The sequence below is a fragment of the Podarcis cretensis genome (genome assembly GCF_951804945.1).
Source record: "Podarcis cretensis genome assembly, chromosome: 12".
NCBI lineage: Eukaryota > Metazoa > Chordata > Lepidosauria > Squamata > Lacertidae > Podarcis > Podarcis cretensis.
The window spans coordinates 24879374-24899686 of record NC_137181.1 but is presented as its reverse complement, the minus strand read 5'-3'; the positions used below and the strand labels follow the sequence as shown (position 1 = coordinate 24899686).

The 20313-nt window shown below is 41.9% G+C and overlaps 2 protein-coding genes across 3 annotated transcripts in view; one reads left to right on the top strand and one right to left on the bottom strand.

Moving 5' to 3' along the window:
• The window catches only part of ST8SIA6 (ST8 alpha-N-acetyl-neuraminide alpha-2,8-sialyltransferase 6), a 473234-nt gene that overhangs the window by 355739 nt on the left and 97182 nt on the right, over window positions 1–20313 (bottom strand). The gene's annotated exons all lie outside the window — the stretch shown is intronic.
• Window positions 1–20313, top strand: part of LOC307200011 (macrophage mannose receptor 1-like) — a 52545-nt gene that overhangs the window by 27606 nt on the left and 4626 nt on the right. For both annotated transcript variants that reach the window (XM_079948265.1, XM_079948264.1), the window contains exons 17-27: window positions 868–1037; window positions 2802–2869; window positions 5937–6037; window positions 7328–7470; window positions 8178–8292; window positions 8459–8601; window positions 10807–10909; window positions 12445–12677; window positions 13190–13355; window positions 16789–16941; window positions 18982–19092. In XM_079948265.1, coding sequence (XP_079804391.1) covers window positions 868–1037; window positions 2802–2869; window positions 5937–6037; window positions 7328–7470; window positions 8178–8292; window positions 8459–8601; window positions 10807–10909; window positions 12445–12677; window positions 13190–13355; window positions 16789–16941; window positions 18982–19092 — 1506 coding nt within the window. The remainder of the gene's footprint in view (window positions 1–867; window positions 1038–2801; window positions 2870–5936; window positions 6038–7327; window positions 7471–8177; window positions 8293–8458; window positions 8602–10806; window positions 10910–12444; window positions 12678–13189; window positions 13356–16788; window positions 16942–18981; window positions 19093–20313) is intronic.

Sequence of the window (20313 nt, the reverse complement as noted above, 5' to 3'; positions counted from 1 at the left end):
CCCCTTTATTATTTTTGCATTTTCATTGGCTAGGCTAAGAAGATTGTACCACTTTGGAATGTAGGATTGTCCCTCCACTTTTTTTTCAGGCTGCACTGCCGGTGCACAATTTAACAGCTTGATACACACAAATTAGGACACACACTGGCAGAATGTGGTTCTCCAGCTTCAGAAGAACCACCTGCCTGCCTGAAGTTTAGTTGTACTAGGCAACTACTGAGTGTGAGTGAGAGCAAGAGAGATGTTATCTCAGTAAAGTCGTACCTTGGAATTCGAAAGGCTTAGTTGCTGAACATTTTGGCTCCCGAACAATCGCAATACGGAAGTGAATGTTCTGGTTTTCCAATGATTTTTGGAAGTCGAATGTCTGGTGCGGCTTCCCCAACTTCCAACTGGCTGAAGGAAGCTCCTGCAGCCAATCGTAAGCCATGCCTTGGTTTTCAAATGGTTCCGGAAGCCGAATGGACTCCCGGAACACATTCCATTCTGCAACTAAGCTACGACTGTACTATGTATGTCTACCCAGAATTAAGTCCCACTGAATTAAGTTCAAGAGTGATGATGTCACAACCCCACTGCCCTTCTCCACAAAAAGATCGCCCATCATGGGGATGAAGGCTGATTCTGTTTCATATCTGGTCCGAAACCCAGACTGAAAAGGCCAAGAAAATCAGTTTCAAAACTGAAATAATGTATCTGTCTAAAGTAGGAGGGTCCTCATTAAGATCACTGAAGTTGCTTAGCTAGACCACTTGTTGTGTGAATTAATGTTATTCACATGTTTATATACCTCTTCAAAATCTTTTGATGAAAGGTAGCTGAGAAATATTTTAAATCAAATAAATAAAAATATGCTTTCTTTTGCAGAATATAAATTTACAAGAATTGAAAATGGCTGGATTTTGTATAATGAGAGCGAGTACTATTTCAGCAATGCAAGTTCATCTGCAGAAAGAGCATGGGAATTCTGCAAGAAGCAACATGCAGATCTTGTGGTCATTGAAAGTGAAACTGAAAGACAGTTTTTGTGGAAATACGTAAGAAATATATGGAACATATGCTTTCTTAATCAAATATAGCTGGGTTTTAAAAAGAGCCAGATACATTGTTTGATAATAGCCATTTTGTTGCCTGATGAACATTTTCTTCTGCATGATGTCACCGAAGCTTGCAGAGATAATTAGTGCAGTCCTATTCATGTCTGTGGAGAAGTAAGTCTCTTGACTTCAATGGGTCTTACTTTCGAATAAGTCTGTAGAAGATTGCAGCCTAAAAGACCTAATTTGAGCCTTTGTGGTCATATGCTTCCATTGTAAAACAAGGCACTGATGGGGAAGTGAGACTTGCCAAATAGAAATCTACATACATTCCACTCACCATCACCCCACCCCCCAAATAATTGTTACAATTTGGGCATGATTCACGACCACAGCAATATGCTGATAATAGTTTCCATGTGATCAGGGGTCTACACAGGTATAGAAATAGGATTCCTGAAAGGGCTCACCAGGTTGTGTGATAAATGCCAAATCTAGTACTAGACTTTCCAGGCATTGCTTGTGCTGGCACTTATCTCAATCCGTCCAACCACATGAGAAGAAATTTAACAGGAAGTGAGGTACAGTGCCCATCAAACAGTTTCTGATTATGCTCCTCTTGTTAGGTCTCACAAGAAGTTATATTTTCCATTCCTGTTGGACCTGGCATTTTCTGTGGCTATGTTGAACTACTTTCCAGCACACCGGGTTCTTTCAAAGCCTAAAAATAGTTGTTTCAGTATTTATTTTTGTGACTAAGCATGTAATTTTAATTCCACCAAAGTTAAAAATGCCATGCAGAAATCATTTTCTAAGAAACTTGATGGTTCTGGTAATAGGCTATCAAATGTTTGGGAAGAGCAGAAATTTCTCAGTAGATTCTATGGGGCCTCTCATGAAAGCATGGTGGGCTTATCACTCAGAGTTTCACCTTCTGTCTTCACCTGCCCAACCACCCTTTCTACCTTTCTCTTCACCCATTATGAAAACTTCTAGCCCCTTCTTATCCCTTCCCTCTTCTAGTTGGTTAAATGTTTAGTTGGTTGGTGGTTATTTTAATTTGGGTATAACTGTAAACTGCTTATTATTGCTGCTGCTGTTGGTTTCTATTGATTTGTTGGTTGGTTTGTGGCTCATATAGGATATTTTGTTTTCCAGTGTTTGATGCTTTGTTGTGATTTTATATATGTTGTAAGCCTCCCAGAGTGGCTAGGGAAACCCAGCAAGATGGGCGGAATATAAATTTAAAAACTTCTTCTTCTTCTTCTTCTTCTTCTTCTTCTTCTTCTTCTTATTATTATTATTATTATTTATTAGTTCTTTCCTCTTTATTTTCTCCTTTTATTTCATTTGTTACTTTTCCTCTTCTTTGTCTTCACTAAGAATTACAAATTCACTAAATGAACAACAGACCAGGTAAACACTGTGCTATATTATGGCCTGGAAGCTGGTGGAGTGGGGTGCAATGTTACTGAGTTATATAGAAAATAGAAATCTTCAAATAACCAGCTAAAATTGAAACATTTTTTTTTAACTTTCTTCTGTGCTTACCCTCATTGTAACTGACAGGTTTTAATTTGTTTTAATTGAAAAGCTTTAATTTTATTTTTAAACAGCATGGACATGCTATGTTCGTAATTACAAACCTCTTTCTGTCTTGCCTGATTCTGCACTTCCTATGGGACAGCTGAATTATCTTGCCCTGGAGAATATGTGATTGCTTTATTGTTGCATTTACTTCCCATTTTTCTTTGTATGTTGTAGAATCAGCTTTATGGCAGTCATTATGACCATTATATTGGTTTAACTGTGGATTTTGAAAAAAGTTACCGGTAAGTAAACACAAGTAAACAAACAAACAAACAAAAAGTGGAAATCAGATTTTTAGTTCTTGTGCCCAAAATAGCAGTTGTCATTTTCATCACTGGATAACCTTCCTTTGCCTAGAAGGCACGTGGGTAGCACTGTGGTCTAAACCACTGAGCCTCTTGGACTTGCCGAGTGGAAGGTCGGCGGTTCAAATCCACGTGACAGTGTTGAGTTCTCATTGCTCTGTCCCAACTTCGGCCAACCTAGCTGTTCGAAAGCATGCCTTTGCAAGTAGATAAATAGGTACCGCTGTGGTGAGAAGGTAAACAGTGTTTCTGTGCACTCTTCCACTCATCACTGTGCTCCATTACACCAGAAGTGGTTTAGTCATGCTGGCCACATGACCCAGAAAGCTGTCTGTGGACAAACACCGGCTCCCTTCGCCTGAAAAGCAAGATGAGTGCCACACCCATAGTCACCTTTGACTGGACTTAACCATCCAGGGGTCCTTAACCTTTTTTAAACCTTCCCCCCTCTCTGCTCTGACTCAGCACTGGGTCTAACAGATCTCAAAATATACCTTCTATGATTTACTTACTTACTTACTTATTGCATACCTCCACCATAAGGTCCCCAGGTAGGTTACAACAATGTAAAAATACATTCTTAAAATTTATTATGCTGCCACAACTCCTTTGTCTCTCCCAACTTTATTAAAACTTCAGGCACCACCTTCCCAATGACAAACTTACTGTGCTCTAGAATCATGGAATTGTAGAATTGTAGAGTTGGAAAGGAACCCCCAGGGTCATCTATTTCCTCCAAGCCTTCTGAGGGCACAGCACTCCTTTCTCCTTGTAACTGGTATGGTGCAATGGTTGGAGTGTTGGACTATGGTAGGCATAGGCAAACTCCAGCCCTCCAGATGTTTGGGACTACAATTCCCATCATCCCTAGCTAACAGGACCAGTGGTCAGGGATGATGGAAATTGTAGTCCCAAACATCTGGAGGGCTGGAGTTTGCCTATGCCTGGACTATGGGCTTGGAGGCCAGAGCTGAATCTCCTCTCAGCCATGAAACTCAGTGGGCCAGTCACTATTTCTCAGCCCAGTGCATCTCACTAGGTTGTTGTCATGATAAAACAGAGAAGGGAGAACTATGTACACCATCTTGAGCTTCACAGAGGAAAAGGTGGTGTGCTCTATTGTTGTTTAGTCATTTAGTCGTGTCCGACTCTTTGTGACCCCATGGACCAGAGCACGCCAGGCACTCCTGTCTTCCACTGCCTCCCGCAGTTTGGTCAGACGCATGTTTGTAGCTTCGAGAATACTGTCCAACCATCTCGTCCTCTGTCGTCCCCTTCTCCTTGTGCCCTCCATCTTTCCCAACATCAGGGTCTTTTCCAGGGAGTCTTCTCTTCTCATGAGGTGGCCAAAGTATTGGAGCCTCAGCTTCACGATCTGTCCTTCCAGTGAGCACTCAGGGCTGATTTCCTTCAGAATGGATGGGTTTGATCTTCTTGCAGTCCATGGGACTCTCAAGAGTCTCCTCCAGCACCATAGTTCAAAAGCATCAATTCTTCGGCGATCAGCCTTCTTTATGGTCCAGCTCTCACTTCCATACATCACTACTGGGAAAACCACGGCTTTAACTATATGGACCTTTGTTGGTAAAGTGATGACTCTGCTTTTTAAGATGCTGTCTAGGTTTGCCATCGCCTTTCTCTCAAGGAGCAGGCGTCTTTTAATTTCGTGACTGCTGTCACCATCTGCAGTGATCATGGAGCCCAAGAAAGTAAAATCTCTCTCTGCCTACAACACAGGGTGTGCTGTATACATGTAAAATAAATAAATGCCTTCTTTATCCGTTGAGGAAGAGGGCACTGCCCTATCTGCCTGAATCCTAGATGTTGTATATAGCTTGGATGTAATGTGTCCTTATTTCTTGCTCCTATTTTGCTCTGCTCCCAGCCACACCCTGAATATTGAAGCAAAGACAGTCTCTCTCTCCCAATGGCTGCCCTTTATGATGCCACTAGAAGAGACTGAGAACAAATCCTGGCTTATAGTTGTCACTTTCTCCCACACCTGGAACATCCATCCTTTCCTCCATTCCAGCCAACTAAGGAGCAAAAAGAAGGCATGGCCGACCTTACTTCTCCCCACCACACCACCACCGCCACAAGCCACCTTCACTTCTCCCTCAGTGCTGCCCCTCCATCTGGGCATTAAGAGGAAACTTTCTATGTAAATGAAGAACCAGTTAGATCTTTTGATCACTATTGCTTCGGAAATATATGCAGACGTATATAGAAGCCATCTTCTAAGGGCCATGGGGTTTTGGCCCCCACAATAAAATATTTGAGGGAGCTGGGACCCCCCCCCCCAAAAAAAGTAGATGGGCATTGCCTTCAAATGTTGTGTGCGCACCACATCATATAATGTATTATATGAGGCAGGGCTTACCTGCCCTCCCCCAATGTCTTATTCAAGTTGACACCCCTGAAGACATATCAATTAGGCACTTGATTTAATGCTTGGGTGTTTTTTTTAATGCCCTGATTTGAATCAGTGCACCCCACTGCCTTTTCTTCTATGGACAGTTTATGGTTCATAATCACTGACAAGAAGTGGATAGCTTAATCACAAATTTTGTTAAGCTTCATAATTAAGATAATGTTATCTATTAATATTATTTTATGCATTATCTTAAAGAAAAAGTTTGCTTGCCTCAGGCATAAAATCCAAATAACCTCGTGGTGATAAAAAATGATATTAAGGAAAGTAACAGGCAATTTGCTCTGCTTTAATAGCATCTCAATCTTTAAAGATAATGATTTTTTTCTGAGCCATTTTGGCTCCATTATTTCAGCAATACTGCTGGATATATTTAATGTTGTTTCCTCAAAAAGAAAATCTGACAGCGCTGTCTGATAGAACACTAAGGTCAACAGCTAAACCGTTTTATTAGCTTGGTGTTCTTTGGCCACGGAGCTCCAAAAAAACCTGAAAACCATTTTAAAAATATGCAGTATAAATGAAAAAGCTATGACTTTGTTCTGTCCAATACTGTCATATCATTTTCTCTAGCTGGTTGAATGGAACTCCAGTTACCTATGAAGCCTGGGCACCCAATGAACCCAACTTTTCAAATGAGGATGAAAATTGTGTCCTCATGTATTATGGAACAGGCAAGTAGAATAAAATATTATCATTCTTTTAAAAAAATCTGAGAATGTGTGTGCCTGATAGTGGCACAAAAATTAATTTATATATAGTTAACTACTACACACTGGTCCCAGCACACATATTAAATCTTAGAGATATGAATTTCTTCTATTCAGAGCTAAAAACAAAGTTTCTCTCCAAACACCGACTCCATTAGCCCGAGGCTGGAAATAATCTGGAAATAATCATTAGCAGGTCTTTTTCTCCGGCTGCTTTTAGAGAACCAAAGACCCAAAATGGTGCCTTGTAACTGAATACCTCATGTGATCTAAGTTAAACACCTGACAGAGCTAGCAGAGATACATTCTCAGTTAATTATCAACTTTTTAGGCACTCTGCTGGTCTTGTTTAGTTCAATGGAACTTCCCATACTATGCTATGCTTTTAGCAGTACACACAGAGAGTTATACAGAGTTATTTTAAATTTCGATGTACAATGAAACAATTGTACTTAACATGACAGGATATTTAAACGTTTTAAAGCACACTTGAGGCTATGTCCATGTCCATTATGGATTATGGATGGGCATTATATTTGTATCACATCAGCAAGTGTATACAACAAAAGAGATTTGGAGAGATGCTAAACAGATATATACATTAAAGATTGCTTATTTTTAATAACATTGGAACTGTAAGTAGTTCAAATTGTGAAGAACTGCTTATTTTACAGTGGTACCTCGGGTTACATATGCTTCAGGTTACATACGCTTCAGGTTACAGACTCCGCTAACTCAGAAATAGTACCTCGGGTTAAGAACTTAGCTTCAGAATGAGAACAGAAATCGTGCTCTGGTGGCATGGCAGCAGTGGGAGGCCCCATTAGCTAAAGTGGTGCTTCAGGTTAAGAACAGTTTCTGGTTAAGAATGGACCTTTGGAACGAATTAAGTATGTAACCAGAGGTACCACTGTATTTTATTTTTACATTTACATTATTTTTACATTTATCCATGGAACTTATGCAACATAGAGTTCATGGACAGCCTCCCTTTGAAGCACATTGATCAGACTGAGACCAGCTTAAGTTCAGAAAAGTTGTTGTACCATGTGCCTTCAGATTGTGTACTGGCATAATTGGTATATATACCACAACAATCAAGGGCAGTGTGTTGACCTGCAAGCTCTATTTCCAGTACAGTAGTAGTAGTTGCTGTCAAGACTTTATTTGTAATGCATCCTTGAACGGCTGTTGATTATTTTTCATTTGGGAGTGATTTAATCTTACTGATCAACACAAAACTTCTCTATTCAGGCTTATGGAATGACATAAACTGTGGTGCTGAGAAAAGATTCATCTGCGAAAGGGATAAGAGTTCTGTCCGTTCAGCTGCTGCTCCCACAATGCCTGCACCTGTTGGAGGCTGTGCAGATGGCTGGCTTTTCTTTGATAAAAAGGTAACTAAGAAAGTGATTTCAAATATACTGGTATATTACCCCTTTTCAGTTATTATAGCACATACAGTGAATGTTTTCCCAGGGCTTTTGAGTATGCAGTGATTGCTCTCCACGTCCACAGTTCTATGTAAGGGCTCTTTATAGAGGTTAAAATGAATGTGCACGTAGCTTAGGGGTTAAACCTCCCATCATGATTACACATCTCTCCCCGCCTCGCCCCCCCCCCGCTTCCGCCGCCCCCATGTCTATAAGGACTGAAAAGGACTGCTGTGCTGCAAAATAGAAGTGCCAGATTTTAAAATAAAAGGTGGTATTCTTAAAGTTTGGTTATGTATCAGCTACCCAAAAGAGCAGTTAAATGGTATTCACACTAAATTTTCAGAATTTGGTTATGTTAATTTTTATTAAATGACACTTTGGGGGGGGGGACAGGTTATTTTCTTCTCAAAGAGAAGCTCAAATGCTTCCCTCCTATACTGCTCCTACAATTTGAAAAGTGTAGGCGTTCTTTCATCTGACGCGGGCAATCTCATCTTGTTGCATAGCAGAGCTGGCTGTAGAAAAAACAATACCAAAACATTTAAAAGGCAATGACATGATCCAAAGCATCAAATTAAAAGCAATAAAATGCAGTTTTCAATCATTAGTTTTCTGACATTTATTTCTAAAAGAAAGTGGATATCACAGCTCTTTATCTTTCTTCATAGTGCTTCAAACTATTAGGTTTGAATGAAGAAGAGAGGAAAAACTGGCACGAAGCACGACTTGATTGCAAAGAATCTGGAGGAAATCTGGCTAGCATACCAAACAAAGAAACACAAGGTGCAGTCATTGCCTTTAAAACATGTTTAAAACTCCTGGATTAATCAAACTATAGGTTTTTTGTATACAAAATATATCAGTTCATGGTATTGATTACTTATTGGTCATGGTGGTGAAATCCACCATGGTGAAATTTTTATGTTTTAGTCATTTTTTTGTTTTTTAGCATTCCTTATGGTGCAATTACAAAGTGCTGCAACTGACCCTTGGATTGGACTGAATGATTGTAGTTCTAGTTACAGATTTGTATGGACAAGTGGAAGTGGAGTCTACTTTACAAACTGGGCCCCATATTTTCCCAATTACAATGTAAGTCCTGCCTGCAAAGGCTTTCATCTCTCCCCCTCCCCCAGGATGAGAAATGTATCCTACATTCTATTATTGTAATGCCTTCTCAGCATTAGCACCCCATTTATATATATCTCTCTTCCCCCTCCCCACCTACTTTGAGGGGCATCTACTTAGTTTATCTTTTAGTGCTGAAGTATCAAAAATAGGCAGGGACGTGGGTGGTGCTGTGGTCTAAACCACTGAGCCTCTTGGGCTTGACGATCAGAAGGTTGTTGGTTCGAATCCCCGCGACGGGGTGAGCTCCCGTTGCTTGGTCCCTGTTCCTGCCTACCTAGCAGTTCGAAAGCACCTCAAAGTGCAAGTAGATAAATAGGTACTGCTCTGGCGGGAAGGTAAACGGCGTTTCCATGCACTGCTCTGGTTCGCCAGAAGCGGCTTAGTCATGCTGGCCACATGACCCGGAAGTTGTAGGCCGGTTCCCTCGGCCAGTAAAGCAAGATGAGCGCCACAACCTCAGAGTTGTCCGCAACTGGACCTAATGGTCAGGGGTACCTTTACATTTTTAGCAAAAGTAGGCAGTAGAGTTGTAAACAGATTCTGAAGAGCCTCTGTAGAAGTTAGTGTGAAACAACTTATATGCCAAATAAGGCCTGTTGCTTTAACTGTGTCAATTAAATTCGGTCTGGAGGGTTGGAAACTTCCCCTCAGCTCTCTCTGGACATTTTTATTCTGTTTGCATTCTGCCAGTGGATGAAAGATTTGAAGATAATCTGTCAATGTTTAGTTTCCTAGTTAGAGTTAACACCTTCCTCCCCAAAACCTACTGAAGCATTGCCATTCGTTTCAATTGTACATTCCCTACTGAGTTGGGGAATTCAGACATTCTGAAGGGCATCTCACCCATTTCCGTACACACTTTCCTTGATCTTCAGATCGGTAGGTGCTGCCACATCTTTCTCAAATAGCAATCACTTATATTAGGTCTTACAAGGATTCAGAAACATGCTGAGAAAGTTGCATGAATCTGAGATGGCTTCTAATGTAGCATTTAAAATATTGTCCTGTCAGTGTGCTGGTGGGATGAGTTATTAAAATACCACCCACTGTCTAGGTAGAGTTACTGCTCTACTTTGATGCTCACACCTGACAACCCTTTCCTTAAAAAGCTGTGGTCAATCTTCTGCCAAGGCTATGGCCACATGCCAATTGCCTGGTGTCATTAGAGCAGGAAGAAAGGAGGATGGACTTCTGAAGCACTACATGTTGAAATCCTGGCAATCAGCTGACTTTCAAGTACCTTGACTCCAGATGTCATTGTGGCATCAGGTGATTAACCAGCTGCCCCCCCCCCCGCTACATTTAAACTCTACATTTAAGCCTGGCTGCTATTTTTTTTCCAAGACTAGTTCTCAGGAAGTGTCCTGAATCCTCACTCTGATACATGGACTCCTTCTTGTGGAGGAGCTTGTGCAGAAATTTATCACACTGGGTACTCAGTGGTAATGTACTATTTCTGCCAAGACTTGAACTTAAAGGTGAGGTGAATGAATTGTCCGGCAGGAAGAGTGTTTCAAGCCAAGCTGCTTGTTGGAAACAGTATTGTATCAGGAAGAGTCAGGCATCATGTGAGCAGTTTTATAGCCGGCCCTGCTGACTACCCTACTTCCTGTAAACTTCAACAGGGCCCTCATCCAGAGCATGCATCATTAAAAGATGCCTACCCCTGAGTAGGGTGCAGAGATGGGAGGCCTTGTGTTGCCAGACATGCAGTGCACCTTTAGCCTAGGGTCTGATGTGGTCTTGGCACCATCTGATCCTGGAATCACACAAGCAATTGTGTAGTCTGGACTGTGTTGAGTTGTATGATCTATTAGCTTTCATCAGGTATCGTGAATTCACAGGCACCCTTAGTTGCAGCAATCTCAGGGTGTTTGCTGGACTCCACTAACTCCCTTTGATCCCAGGATACAATGGGGCCAGCCCCTCCTTAGATATTTAATTCAGTGGTGGAGGCTGTTTCTTGGCTGGGTTGGGCAAGACAGTGATGAGAAGTGATGAGTGATGAGAGCTATCAGTGATGAGAACTATCCATCTGCAAACTTATTTCTAAAAAGATAGGATGCTGTTTTCATCTAGTTTGAGAAGTACAAAAGGAGGGCTCTTAAGAAAAATCTATGACAAAAGGATTGCTCCCTACACAACGTAAGTGTTTTTATTCCTTAGGGAGACTGTGTTTTTATTATGCGTGAGCCTCTACCGAAGGCAGGAAAGTGGAGAAATGGACCATGTTCTGACAGGAAAAGCTACATCTGCCAAAGAAACACTGGTACATTTTAACTTTATTGATTACAGATGTTTGCAAGTTGATTATTGATTACAGGTGTAAGCAGTTTTTGGCGTAGGCATTGGATATGTATCCTGAATCAACCAGTCAGACTGCTGATTTTTTTCTTTTTGGCTTGGTTGAACTTGGATTAAGGTTCACCCTATGACAGGCACCCCCAAACATGGCCCTCCAGATGTTTTGGGAAGAAAAGTAACAGAAAATTCACCCAGTGCTATACCAGCTGCACTGGCTCCTGGTGGAGTACAGGATCAGGTTTAAGGTGCTGGTTTTAACCTTTAAAACCCTATACGGCCTAGGACCCTCGTACCTACGGGACCGCCTCTCCTGGTATGTCCCACAGAGGAACTTACGGTCTTCAAATAAAAACATCCTGAAGGTCCCAGGCCACAGAGAGGTTAGGCTGGCCTCAACTAGAGCAAGGGCTTTTTCGGCTGTGGCTCCAATCTGGTGGAACGCTCTGTCACAAGAGACTAGGGCCCTGCGGGACTTGACATCTTTCCGCAGGGCCTGCAAGACAGAGCTGTTCCACCAGGCCTTTGATCAAGGTGCAGCCTGACTCCCTCCTTTGGCAATCTTCACAGAACTTTAGCTTAATGGTTGCCATCAATTTGATTTTAATTAATTTTTATAATGAAATGTTTTTAGAATGTTGCACTATTTTATTGTTGTTAGCCGCCCTGAGCCCGGTTTCAGCTGGGGAGGGCGGGATATAAATAAAAAGTTATTATTATTATTATTAAAATAATATGTAAATCAGATTGACTTATGGAGACCAAAGGCAGTTTTCTATGTCATATCATTTTGTTCATAAATAAAAATTAGATGGCCACCTGTCTTTGTATTAGAGATTCAACACTGAGCCGTATAAAGAAAAAGTGCAGTTGTGACAACTATATCTTATAGGTGCATAGAAATGAACTCTTATGAGAGAGAGCCTCAGATGTGCACCTGCTGAGATATAACTTGGCTTTTCACCCCTGAAATAGGACTGAAAGAGGCATAAATTGAGTTCTATTTCTGTGTCATAATATCTAACCATATTCAACATGACAGGATTCTCCCATAATCTGTGCAAGTTCATTTGACCAGAAGAACAGAACTCCATGTGTACAGCTGTCCTCCTAAGTATATTTCTTGAACCCACCTTGAATTATTATAGGAAGCTAACTGAAGAATAGTTTCTTGAAGTCTCTGTGAAGAAATGAATGTGTTTCAAAGGGGCCTGTTGACTACATGTTGGGAATTTGGTGTGCTTCTATTGAGACTATAAAGGAAATATATTTTGATGCCTTATCTGTGTCATCTTGAACTAGAACTAGAATGTTTTTGTTGACATTTAAAATGTTGATTTTCAAGGTTTTTAAATGTTTCATTGCCAATTTTTAGTAACTTTGAGATATTAAAATGTATGTGATAACAATATTACAAAATTTCAGTATCCAGTGAAATAAAATATTTGTAACATATAAAGTCTAATCTGGACTTTGTCTTTTCTCTTGATTGCTTTCCTATAGATCCTGCATTATCACAGCCCGAAACAATGACTCCATCCTTTCGCCATATCCCTTTTGGGAACAGCAGCTACTCTTTCATTGCTCCCAATATGACTTGGGAAGAGGCTAGGAAAAAATGTAGTTCAGAACACTCAGAGCTTGCCAGCATTTGGAATCCCTACATTCAATCATTCCTATGGCTGTGGGTGTTGAAATATGGAGAACCTGTGTGGATTGGTCTAAATAGCAATATGGTAAGAACTTGGCCAACCAAGCCAAGTTTGAGGCTCTTGTGTGGAAATCAATTCAGATGGGATACCAGTGATGGAATAACACCACAGTTTAAGAAGGATATTGACAAGCTGGAACATGGGCAGAGGAGGGTGACCAAGAGGATCAAGGGCCTGGAACCATATCTTATGAGAAACAATTTAGAGAGTTGGGTATGTTTAGCCTGGAGGAGAGAAGACTGAGAGGTGATATGATAGCCATCTTCAGATATCCAAAGGGCTGTCACACGGAAAGGGTGGGGCAAGCTTGTTTTCTTGCTCTGGAGGGTAGGAGAAATCAGCTGTGATTTCTGCATTGCAGGGGTTGGGCTAGCTGAGCCTTTGGGCCTCTTCCAACTCTATGTAATTCTCTGATTCTATTGAGTGTATGTGCAGGTGAAATAAAAGGGGAAAATAAATGATACAGAATTCATGTTGTGGGAAACAAAGACTTTTCTAAACCAGCATGTGTTGTTCCATGTGCATTTGGATTTTAGACTGGTGGGCGCTACACGTGGATAAACAACCGAAGACTGGCATATACTAATTGGGCACCTGAAGAACCAAAGCAGAAAACAGCCTGTGTCTTCATGGACCTTGAGGGTCATTGGAAAACAGGAGCTTGCAATGAAACCTACTTTTCTGCCTGTGAGCAGTATACTGGTAAGCAAAGGAAGTATCTGTTTTCATGTGGAACATTACTTTCTAACTCCAATAAAGTCTCCATTTGAGCACAGTACTGAGATATGTGCTCTTGGCACTTTTGACTATTTTGTAAGGAATAAATGAGTAAAAAGTTACTATTTAATCCATCAGGTTAGAATAATAAACAAACAAAGATAGAACGGAGGCTACAATAAGCAATTAAGCCTCAAGTACTGCAACTAACGGGACGCGGGTGGCGCTGTGGGTTAAACCACAGAGCCTAGGACTTGCTGATCAGAAGGTCGGCGATTCGAATCCCCGCGACGGGGTGAACTCCCGTTGTTCAGTCCCTGCTCCTGCCAACCTAGCAGTTTGAAAGCACGTCAAAGTGCAAGTAGATAAATAGGTACCGCTCTGGCAGGAAGGTAAACGGCGTTTCCGTACACTACTCTGGTTTGCCAGATGACCCGGAAGCTGTACGCTGGCTCCCTCGGCCAATAAAGCGAGATGAGCGCCGCAACCCCAGAGTCCGCCATGACTGGACTTAATGGTCAGGGGTCCCTTTACCTTTACTTACTGCAACTAGCTTCCAAAGGAAGGAGGGGTAACGAAGTAGGGGATCTTTTTCCTGCTTTGAAATCACCCTTACCCAATGGTCTTTCTCCTTGAGTTTTTTTACTGCTGTACCTTTGTAATTAGCTGCCCTACCCTCTTGTGAGAGGAAGGGTAGAAAAATATAACAACAATACTTATAAATAATTTCCATTGATGCTTATTCAATACCGTTGAATGAGATTGATACTGAAGCAGATTTTCTAACCACATGCTTAAGGATATGGCTTGCCACTAAGGATACAACAAAATTGTGTTCTACTAAACCGTGCAGACTGATCAAATGGTGAACTGAGCCTTGTTAAATAAATTTATTCTACTTTCAGAATATATAATTCTGACCACAGTAACCATCTTCATCCAGATTGAGGCTAAGTGTCTCATTATTTCTACACACACACACACACACACACACACACACACACCATGTGGGTGCGTATTTCAGATTCTAGGTGTTGCTTTGTAAAATCACCTGATTCTGCTCAGGCCAATTCCCTGACTGTCCAATTCAGCTTGAGGGGTGGAGTTCTCTTCCCCCTACCTTCACTTCTGTTCACTATTCTGAATTTTAAAAATGACAGTAGTGGCTGACATTTGCCAGCATGGTAAGAGCATGGATAAAGTCTGCCAAATTATAAACAAATTGGTCCAGGGTTTTTTACGCTAAATACCTTAATTACAGTTTGCTTTTAAAAATGGGATGAGGGGAGAGAGAGAAAATGCCCTCAACTGTTTTATGTTTATTTGGGACAGAAATTTGTTGGTAAGGTTCACCATCCTGAGGGTAGGAATCCTATCACATTGCAGAACAATAACTGCAGAAGGATAGTGGCAGCTGTTACAGTTCGGGTGGATTAAAAAAGAATCAGTTAATCTCCCCTAGTGTTTTGAGGACAAATTGGCCTGAATATGGGAAACATGGAAGTCTCTGGGTAAGAAACCTGCTATCAGTCCAGGGGCTATTTTCTAGGTACTTTTAAAGCTGATTTTTTAACCTTCTAAATATTTCCACTTTTTCTTTTAACAATAACCATCCTGGCAGCTAACAAGAAATACAGAATCAATTCTTTATTCAACCCATCTTCAATTGGCCCATCCCCAGGAATGCCAGTGAGGGAATTGCTATCAGTCCTTTCTATGTTATTAAATTAATTTCTGGAAACACTGTCTTCCAAAAAGCTGCCAAAGGATTACACTCCCACCATAGGTGGAAATACGTGTCTTTTTTGCAAATGTCTAAAAATGACATGTTACTACCCTTCAATACTATTTTTTTATTATTATTCTTGACAGGAATTGTGAATGCAACAATCTAAATTTGTCCCTTTGGTGTGTATGTGTTCAATTTAAAATTCTCTTGTACTGTCTTTGTTTCTTTACTTCCTAGATGTTACAGAATTATATGTTTTTGATTAAACAAATAAAAATAAATATTAAGATTTTAGGGTTGAAAAACTAAAGGATTGGCTTTCCATGTAAAACCATCTTCTCTGATTAAAAAGCTTGACCTGTCTACCACAACAGAGCTCTCTCTCCTAGTCACCACTTCGCTCTGGTGTTTGCTCTCCCTTCTGACATCATCAGACTCTGGCATCCTGGTACACTAAAGCAGTGGCTTTCAACCATTGCGTCACGGCACCCTGGGGTGCCTTGGATGATGGTCTGGGGTGTTGCAGGCATCACTGGTCAATGTCCCTCTTTTCTTCCCTCCCTCTTCTGATGCCCTTTCAAGTCTCTGCCTCCCAAAGGCTTGTGCAGCTGTTTGCTGCAGCAGCCCTGCTACAAGCTCCCCAGGCGAATTGTGCCTCTGGTGCTGGCCAGGGGGTGAGCGTTGCCAGGAACTGAGGCGGCCTCGAAGTAAACAAGCAAGTGGGTGAGGGAGCCCAGCCAGCCAGTCCAGCAGGTGCCCGCCCTTGCTGTTGGGAGTGGACAGGCAAGTGTGAGGCTGGGCAGGCAGACGCTGCGCTGGCCTTTCTTATGCTTGCTGTGTGCAAGGCCTGCCTGGGAGCTGAGGGCCAGGTGCTGCCACTGCTGCCTCCCAAGGTAAGGTGCTGACCTCACGTTAAACTTTGGCCAGTCTCCACTGGGCCACTAAGCCTGGGGGCACCCACTTTCCAGGCCCCTGTGGGGGTATGAGGAGGCACCTCTCTTGGGGACAGGGCGTGGTGATGGCTCAGAGAACAGGGATGTTGGCAGCTGCTGCCCAGAGGACTCCCAAGGAGAGAGGGGAGAGGAGAGGAGGCTGAGGGAACACTGCGCAAGGGTGTTCGAAAAAGGGTGAGAGGCTGCCAGCTCTGCAGGCAAGGGGTGACATAACTGGGCTCCTGAGCCCCCACAGGGCTGCCACAGAAAGAATGTAGTTGGTCAGTGGAGACATGGACTCAAAAAGGTAGAAAACCTCTGCGCTAAAGGCATTACAGTGGTACCAGTGCTACCATTGGTTAAGAACTTTGCTTCAGGATGAGAACATGAATCGTGCTCTGGTGGTGCAGCAGCAGCAGGAGGCCCCATTAGCCAAAGTGGTGCTTCAGGTTAAGAACAGTTTCAGGTTAAGAATGGACCTCCGGAACGAATTAAGTACTTAACCTGCCACTGTAGTAGGCACCTGTCTGTAGCAGTTCATTTAAATGTCTGGATTGCACAGTGGGGGTTCCCTGCTTTGACATGTGCAAATTCATACAGATCCCATTTCACATTTATGAGCCTAAGTTCTCTCTGAGATATCGTGCTTTGCTTCATGCTTCATGATTTCTCTAAACCTTATGCACATCGCTAGTGTTTATAGATTTCTAAGATGCCTGTTCTCTTTTTTGAAAGAAAAATATGTTCTCCGTAATAGGTACAATCCCAACTGAGGAGCCGCAGCTCCCAGGAACATGCCCTGCATCAAAAGAAGATGGGAAAGCTTGGGTACCTTTTCGGGCTCATTGCTATCAATTCTACTCTGGTTGGTATGAATGGACAGCAGGTTTCTTCAAATGTGCTCAGTTAGGTGGGTATCATTTTGAATTAGATCACAACATGAATTTTCCATTCTAGTTAGTACGGAAAGCCCGTGTGGTATGGTGATAACCTGCACTGCAGTTCTCTCCTATACTTCTCTCCAGAAGTAAGTCTCATTGGGTTTAATGGCACTTATAGATGCCTATGTAGATATGGGATTTTAGCCCTGGACTTTGACAAGAGAGGCAGAAGCTCAAATTCCTGCTCACCCAGAAAGCTCACTAGATTACCATAGGCCTTTCAGCTTAGTATATCTCAGTTGCAAAGATAAACTGGGAAACATGATGAGCCCAGCGTCTCATCGTAAACTCTCATTGGAGGTAATGTATGATGAAAATGTAATAAATTACCAAACATATACTGTTAATGGGCTGACACTAAAGAACTGTGTGGCTATTTTCCTTTTATGTGCAGTTAGAAATACAGAGTGAAATATGTTTTAAGTATTGGAGTTAGGATTTGTGAACCATCTAACTTGCAAAAATGACATTTATTTTAAATAAAATAAAAATCCTTCCAGTAGCACCTTAGAGACCAACTAAGTTTGTTATTGGTATGAGCTTTTGTATGCATGCACTTCTTCAGATACATTGAAACAGAAGTCACTTATATATATAGTGAGAGGGAGGGGAGGGGTATGACTCAGAAGGGTGGTGGGAATGGGTGGTTGGCTGATAGGTGTGGTAAACCTGTTGATGACTGTTAACGACTGCAATTAGTCTTAGAGGAAAAAGCAAAGGGTGAGATGGCTAAAATAGCTTTATCACGTATAGTGAGATAAGATGAGAGAAATGTTTGATAGTATTACCGCATTTCACCACATAATGGTCACCACCGCATAATAGTCGCATCCCTTTTTCTGGACCCCCAAAATGGTCCCAGAGCATTCCTTGCATAATAATCGCTGGGTAACTACTTCTGAGGCTCCTCTAGGCCTCAGGCCTCTTCCTTTCCTCCTCCAGCTGCCGCCACCCCTGTTCCCCTCATATCTCGCCAGCTTGGCCATGAGCTCCTAGCGGGAGTGGAGCGAGTGGGAATGTTTCTTCCCACCTTCCTCCTGCTGCTTTTTAATCACTGTTTCAGTGGGAACCGATGCTGGGGATGGCTGGGACACGTGGGCTGAGGGGAGATACGGCAGGCACCGGCAGGCCCGGCCACAGGCACTGCTGTCACCACTCATTTGCTGCTCCCATGGCATTCCTTACTGGAACTTCCTGTCTAAATTTGAATGGCTGTTCCGCTCTTGCAATTCAAAGTATAGAGCGGTGACTATTGTTCACCATAGAGATTCTGATAGATGAGCGATGCTGCTGCACATCAGTAGGGTGGGCAATGGAACATATGCCCAGAGTGGCTGGGGAGGCCCTGCCAGATGGGCAGGGTAATATTATTATTATTATTATTATTATTATTATTATTATTATTACTACTACTACTATTATTATTATTATTATTATTATTATTATTATTAATATTCACAAGGAGGGGCTTCATTTTTACATAAAGGTATGCTAGTGTCTTTTTCCGTAAGTGTTTTCTCTCCCCATGGTCCCGATAACAACAGTTATTTTGTCTCCAGCTTGTGCTCGCTCTCCCCATGCCATCGGCCCTGCTCCTCAGATCCACCTGCTGTTGTCCCCATTTTTTCCTTCGCATAATGGTCACACTTTTGTATTTTCCTGTGTAATAGTTGCACACACACCCTTTTGGAATGGAGAAAAAATGGTACCAAAAATGTGACCATTCCGCAGTGAAATACAGTGTCCTTAAATGTTTTTCTTAACTATTATTATTGGGGAAAGGAGCTAGGTTACGATGATTCTTTTCTACGAAAACATTATGCAATAGGATAGCAATTACAATCATTTGAAAGAAAAAGATATACACTTTATGTAAGGTATCCAGAACCTTATATTGTTGCCAGTACTGCACAGTGAATCAATGGTCATACTCTGTTAGGCAGTCTCATATTTTTCAAGGGGAAGACAACGTTTTAATGAGCTAACTTTACTCCTCTTCTGTATCCTAGGTGCCACCTTGACTTCGATAGTAGATTTAGCTGAACTGCATTTTTTGATGGATCACGCTCAACATTTATCTCGTGATGAGTATTGGATCGGAATGTTCAGAAATAACGATGGTAACTGTTTAACATTCAATATTTAATGTATAATATATTATTAATACAAAAAATATGTTCAAACATATGGCATTTCATTTTTGTTTTGGTTTTTGGAAGTAAAAGAGCTCAGCAGGAATAACTGTTAGCGCAAGCAAATGGTACTAGCAAATTCACATCACCTTGTATTTCTGAGTCTGCTTGGCATGCATTCAGGAAATTCACCAATTTTCTGTGAGTTCTTTCATGGCATGTGCACTATCTTATTGCCCCCTGAAAATTGAAATGATTTCTCCCCCCCCCCCCCCGTTCTTTACTCATCTCCTATCACAAGCCATGGAAGAGAGCTGTCTGGAAATTCAAATACCTGCATCCAACCAAACTCCACTGGGAATAATAAAAGGGTTATATGTGAAAGGGGGCAACTACATAAAATGTGGCAAAAAAATCAATTTACCCCAAAAAGATGCCAAAGAGGTCTTCTTGGTCAAGTTCTTTGAGCATCTAAAGGATAGCAATCAACAAGAATTTCAACTAGATAGTAAATGGTAATAAAGGAAGCAAACCTCCTTTCAAAACTTTAAGCTCTGTCCCTAATCACATCCCTTTTAGTTTGATTATTGCTCTGCTATCTGCCCCGGATGTCCCTCTGGGCATATTGGGAATATAAACATACCCAGCTGCAGTGAAGGACATGAGGCAGGAGTTGGTAATGCAGGTGAGCTGTGCATAAGCAAGCTGCCAGCTAGCTCTGCCGAGGCTCTTTTTATTAGCACAATACAAAACCAGTCAGATACATTTTGGACTGTGACCTTTACACATCTTCCAATTCCGAGATTGAGGGGTAATACAAAGTTATTTTGGCAACTGTTTCCACCATGTCACTTTCCCCTTGAACAATGTATGACGAAGGAGACAAAGGTCGCAGACAACGCACGGCAGACTACTAAGAAAGTAAAAGGTTAGATAGAGGGCATGATGTTTAGACAGCTGTGGTTTGTCTGAGGATGGAAGTGTGCTCCACACCCAGTGATCATTCCTTCACCCAGCTCCTTTAAGTGCTCCTTATAAGACTTGGTTTAGGCTCTGTTATCTCTCAGAAGGGGGCGCGGGTGGCACTGTGGGTTAAACCACAGAGCTAGGACTTGCCGATCAGAAGGTTGGTGGTTTGAATCCCCGCAACGGGGTGAGCGCCCGCCAATCTAGCAGTTCGAAAGCACCTCAAAGTGCAAGTAGATAAAT